This window comes from Rosa rugosa, chromosome 2 (genome assembly GCF_958449725.1).
Source record: "Rosa rugosa chromosome 2, drRosRugo1.1, whole genome shotgun sequence".
NCBI classification, from domain to species: domain Eukaryota; kingdom Viridiplantae; phylum Streptophyta; class Magnoliopsida; order Rosales; family Rosaceae; genus Rosa; species Rosa rugosa.
Genome location: NC_084821.1, coordinates 68796644 through 68802705, shown reverse-complemented (window position 1 = coordinate 68802705; position 6062 = coordinate 68796644). Strand labels below are relative to the sequence as shown.

The 6062-nt window shown below is 35.6% G+C and overlaps 1 protein-coding gene across 1 annotated transcript in view; it reads right to left on the bottom strand.

The window, feature by feature from the left end:
* Positions 1 to 4002, bottom strand: part of LOC133731382 (katanin p80 WD40 repeat-containing subunit B1 homolog KTN80.2-like) — a 7854-nt gene extending 3852 nt beyond the window's left edge. Inside the window, exons 1-10 of the mRNA XM_062158767.1 lie at positions 3701 to 4002; positions 3063 to 3193; positions 2456 to 2573; positions 1896 to 2122; positions 1681 to 1783; positions 1215 to 1285; positions 978 to 1052; positions 759 to 902; positions 369 to 638; positions 233 to 236 (exon numbers count right to left, since the gene is read on the bottom strand). Of these exons, the coding sequence (XP_062014751.1) occupies positions 233 to 236; positions 369 to 638; positions 759 to 902; positions 978 to 1052; positions 1215 to 1285; positions 1681 to 1783; positions 1896 to 2122; positions 2456 to 2573; positions 3063 to 3193; positions 3701 to 3725 (1168 nt within the window). The 5' untranslated portion in view covers positions 3726 to 4002. The remainder of the gene's footprint in view (positions 1 to 232; positions 237 to 368; positions 639 to 758; positions 903 to 977; positions 1053 to 1214; positions 1286 to 1680; positions 1784 to 1895; positions 2123 to 2455; positions 2574 to 3062; positions 3194 to 3700) is intronic.
* Between the last annotated feature and the right edge of the window lie 2060 nt (positions 4003 to 6062).

Here is a 6062-nt window from a genome sequence, read left to right as displayed (position 1 = left end):
TGCAGCTTTACAGAGAATACAAAACAATAAATCAGAGAGACAATAAAAAAAAGTGAAGTAAAAAGAAAAGAAAAAAATCAAATGTTAGCATAAATAATGACACTGGAAAGTTAGACTCCTCATTAATGCCACATTGGAACATCAAGAGTGGACCATCACAAATAATAATTGAAACAAAATCATTTTATCACGGTGACATGACAAAACTGCAAAAATAACTTCAGTTTTGTACACATCTATGAGAATTGCCAAAATGTCTTCTCAAACAAAACAAAGAAGGTGAAAGAATGGAGTAACTAAAAGGCAACAACCAAAGTCAACTATGTGGAAAGTATGACCATATCACAAGCTTAAGGAAAAAGCAATGCCAAAAATATGGATGGAAGCACCAAATTGGAATAAAACCAACAAAAAAAAAAACCAAAAAAAAAAAAGTTCACAGGAAACGATATAAACTTACAATCAACATATATGTTCTTTATTTCCTTTGTGTCATAATCAGGAGACGTACAGCGGAAACCCGGACCCCTTATACCAGTCTCTACCTTCTCCATGATTCCTTGCAACTTTACATGAGATTTCTCATCTAAACAGTCATTTTGCTCAGGTGTTGAACCAGCTCCATATGGCTTAATAAGCTGCCACAGAAAGAGATAAAATAGGACAAATAACTCAGTCAAAGGTGTCAGGGATAATACCGTCTAAAATTATGAAGAGGTACAAGAGAAGTAACATGATGTTTAAGGTAAGGTGAATACCGACACATCCGCAACCCAGACTCCAATAGAATTTCGATAGTAAGAGCATCCCAATAGCTTCCCGTCATGAATGCATAAGTCAGCAAGTCTTGACCATCCCATATCAACAGAATCATGGGATATTACAGGCTCCCATGAATAAACCTGCAAATAGGGATCTTAAGTTTACATGTTAACTCAACACAATCCCCTTAAGTACCAAGACAAACAAATGAAAACCTTCAAACTGTCATCCAATCCAGAAAATATTGTCCTCCCATCAGGGTGGAAAGTAATTGCGCGTACTCCTGTAGGCTGGAAACAAGACAAAAAAAATTGTCAGACTAACTGGATGAAAGTCACATTACAAGAAAAACATAGCAACAGGAATATATGATGCTCAGTCAATCTCAGAAAGAGAGAGAGAGAGATAAGATAACAAAACAGTAAAGATATTCAATTATTAACATAAATTACCTCAGGCCTGGTAGATCCAATCAGTTCAAAAGTTTCCAAATCCCAGAATTTCACAGTTCTGTCTGCAGAACCTGGAACATGTTTTGTACATTCAAGCAATTTACTGGTTACTACATTAACATGACGAGAAGCAAAAGTAGAAAGTATTAAGGGAGCTACACAAATTGCTTAGTTGAAGCCAAATCACTAATAACTAATAAGGCTACAAGCTTGCATAACTTATCAAAAAAAAAAGTGGCCTTTTTTTTGTGTCAAACCTTTTCCTTTCTGTGTGATAATAACAGTATTCATACCACCATAACATTAAGATTCATTTTGGTTGAGATGTATGAGAGGCTATTATGAATTTCCTGGAAAATGCTACCCATTTTATATCTCTGACAATTTCTCAACTCACATGCAGAGCCAACTTTATATTAATGACACTGTTAGTTTAAGTCTGATATACACAAAATAAGTCACTCACCTGTGGCCAAGAGAAACTCAAGGGGATGAAAATCTATAGACCGAATATGTCCTTCATGGAATTTAAAATCATGCAAGAGCTTCCCAGCAGTTAGATCCCACACCTACGTAGCAATGACAGGAAAGTATAACTATGGTCATTGAAAAATATGTGACTGAAAGCCACTGAGTGATAGTGTCAAACACACCAGGAAAGTATAATGGCAGGGATGTTACCTTTACAACATTGTCAAACCCACCAGAAACTACCCATCGACCATCAGGAGTGAACTTAATAGTACTAATGCCTTGAGTATGACCTTTGTATGTGTGGATGCATCCCTTCTTTCTAATGTCCCAGATCTTCAGATTAGTGTCCATGGAACCAGAAGCAAAGAACTCACCAAATGGATGAAATTCAACAGAAGAACAGCTGGATCTGTGTCCGGTAAGTGTGCGAACCACTACACTTCAAGAACAATAACAAATACATTAGAAGTTTACTGAAGAAAATATGTTTACTGTCTTGTTTCGTCAACATGAAGCCAAGTTACTAGTCTGTAGACACCAATCAACAAAGATAAAAGACTTGGACCCAAGAAATGTACCAGACCTCTATCATACTAAGCCTATCAAGTGTGTGGTAATCAGCTAAAAATATATAAAATCTCTTGATTAGGTCTGGGAAGTGAAGATGCATCATTCCTTTCCTCGCAGGACTAGAAGATGTAACCTTTTTCTAAAACGGACAGTCATGTTTGAGCAGAAAAAATAAATAAATCAAACAGCCAACTTACTCTTTGTTTCCTCCAGATCCCATATTTTTGTTGCACCAGTAGAAGCTCCAGCAAGCACCAAAACTTCTGCTGAATTAAAAGCTACAGATTCAACTGGACTTGTATGACCAGTGAGACTCTGCATATTTACCACAAAAAGAAAAAAAAATCATGTGGTCAATATTCGACTATGAGCTGTAAGCTCAGCAGAAGAAAAGACCCTAAGCGGGTTTCCCATGACCAAAACCAGCATGAGAGGATTTTCAAAAATGGTTTCAATGCAGCTAATAAAAGGGGGAGTTTTCGATTTTAAATCTGCAATTATGGTACGAAAAAGAACGACAAGTTGTAGGAATTTCAATAAATAAATAACAACATAAGAGGCCAGCCTCAATTACAGTTTATATACTTGCATCTTTTAGTACTTCACATCAGGGAAGAACTCTAACAACATTATAGATATTAGTTTCAGAACTAACCATTCTATTAAATTGCAATGTAATTAGATTTCCAAAATGACAAGTCCACACAACAAATCATATACAAAACTCCCAGAAGTAGAAAGCAGAAAGCAATTCCAAATCATCCATATCCCCCTGGAAAGTGCTTAATAAAATTAGAGAAATACCATTAACGCAGTAGGTTTGCCAATTGTCCATAGATTGACTTTGTGATCGTCACCACCGGTGACATAAAGTCGGCACGCCTTTTTCCCAATATTTAGACAGTTAATATTGTCAGAATGCGCCACAAACTCCTCTATATTCCATTAAGTCAAGAAAAAAAAATCCTCCGAACAAGAATCACACAATGCACAAAAAATTACCAAAAAAAATCTGTTCTTGCGCTTCACCTTACCACTTTTTTTCCCATTAAATTCCAAAATCAAATAACTAGGCCAAACTAAATTAAATTCCTAAGAGAATATATTTATGACCAAAACCGACTCTTTTCATCGAAATCTTACCTTACTATGATCTTTAGTACAAACCATACCCAAACTAACAGAGCCACAGCCACATTGCACCAAAATCACATTTAATTCATTTTTTCCATTTCCTACATTTTCACACTAACCAAAATTCCTCAACTTCCAAAATCAGAAACCAAAAAAAAAAAAAAAAAATCCAAGACGAGCTTAGCCACTACCAAAACCCTAAGAATCCAAGAACTAGACCACCATTTCCACAAAAACCGAGCTCAAATTCCGCTTCGACTTCAAGCATTCCATCAAAAAATTCAACACAAAAAAAATAAAAAGGATACGCAGCTTGTATGCACGCTTCGCCATTACGCAGCTGAATCCGGAGGCAAAACGACGCCGGAGCACGAATCAGACGCCGGAAGACTTGACCGGAAAGCTGAAGAAGAAGAAGAAGTGCTTGAAGCTGAAGCAGCTTTTACTTGAAACGAAATCCAACTGAGAAAGATTGGAATTCGATTCGGAATTGGAGAAATTTATACTGAGAGAAATGGAAAATTCAGATTCAAACAGTAAAGAGAGAGAGAGAGAGAGAGAGAGAGAGAGCTTCCTTCCTTTTTTTTTTTTTTTTTCCTGAGAACCTGCGAAGACCGTGACTGTCAGAATAATATAAAGCCCAGAGTTCTCTATACAGTTTCCCTTTGGCTTTTAACCGTGTGAGGGTGGCGAAATTACGTAAAACCCCCTGGTTGGTGTATCTGTGACCGTTGCTGTGGGTTTTTTACTTTCTAACCTTTTTTTTTTTTTTTTTTTTTGGCAATCTATGAATTTTCTGAGATTCTTACATTCTTTTTTAGTTAGCAATGAATGAACCTTCAAAGATATACCAATACCTCCCCGTAAAGCCCATCGTCGATGATATGAGCATAATAAGGCAGTGTTTCAATTATAGCAATGAACTTTTTGTGTGCGGATCGACGCCGCTGTAGGAGTACAAATATGAATGTCATTTAAACCTGATGGCTATTAAATTAGTGAGAGTTGGGACTCGGACACTAAACATTGGGGTTCCATGCTAGACTGCTTGACCAACTTTGCCACAAAAGATTATTTGAAACCGTGTGGTTTTAGTTGTTGAATTTTCTAATTTTTGTTTTGTTTTTTTTTTTTTATGTTTTTGTTTAATTTTTTTATTTTATTCTGACCATGTGGATTTGGAAAACAAGAATTTAATAATTATTGTTCCTAATGTCCGGGGACTTATACCAAATGGATAATTAAAATAGCGATTAGAGTAAATAAAAGTGGTTTTGGAAAATGACTTTTGTCCAATTGGGATATAGGGATTAGGAAATTTTCCTAATTGACAACTAGATAGATTCCTTAAAAAACAGTTTCTAACCTTCTTGGATGGTTATTGTATTGATAAAGACATGTTACCAAAAAATTAATTATTGACTTGACAAAAAAGAAAACAATGATTTACTTGAGAAGTTGAGAGGAATATTTGGTGGGCAACTATTACGTATGTATACAAAATGTGACGAATGAAAATAATCACATCCTAAAATAAGCTTTTGTGTAATTAAGAGATGACTCGGTATTCTTACGTGTTAAATATCTCATTGTATTACAGTTATATGGTGCCTAAATAATAATGTACAAAGATATTATAAAAAATATAAAAGATAAACATGCTCGATGAAATGTCTCTGAAATATTTGTAAACTTCAATATCATGTTCCAAAAAAAAAAAAAAAATTCACAGTAGCACATCGCTAGATCCATCCCCAGTCAATTTCATTACAGTTTGATGAAAGATAACGTTGTCATGCATTAATTTTAAACTCTTAACGAAATTAGCAAACATTGCATGTGATTATCATAGCTAGTTTGCTTTTAAGATAGGAATGCTTTTGCTCTCACTCATTCTATATCAACCACCTTGGATTAGGCCGTTGTGACTTGTGAGATATTAGCCATGGATTTAACGTGATTTGGAAGGAACTAGACCAATAATCCACTAATGGCCAACAAATTACCAACAACCCAATTCCCAGTGTTGCTACAGATCGAAGGCATATATCCTTTATTAATTAAAAGGAAACAGGGAAAGGGACAGTGGCTACTACAAGTCGAGTATGTTAAGCCTCGGCTACAAAAGCACACACTTGGCTGCAACTTTTGAAGGTTTGCATGCCATTGCCATCAGCTATTCTGTGGTTAAGGTTTAAAGAGTAAAATGAAAGCTCAGTCTTCTGCAACATTCCAAGAAATAATCATGAATGAAAATTAATGCAAGAAGTATCATATATTGGCTTGAATTTTGAATTTTGGTAGTTACCGCCGAGTCTATGATGGGTTTTGTGATTTGTACCTCCATCAATATTTTGTAGCGCTCAATCCACCAGATAACTTCTCACGTCATAAAATTATAATTCCGTCAATTCACTTACACGTTTCATTCAAAAATGTTAGATGATCAAAGACAAACTCTTGAGTATGATAAGCGTGTCACATGGTGTTGTAACTGCCCAATTGATGAGAAATCACATTTTCCACGTGTCACGGCCTCCCTGCTAAATATTTGTCGCACAAAAATTAAATTAGGTGAGAGAAGGAGAGAAATTAGTCCAAGGGGTGAAGGTGCAAAGAAAGACCTTGGGAGGGTGTTTTTGTATTTAAGAATCCACTTTCAGTTAAACA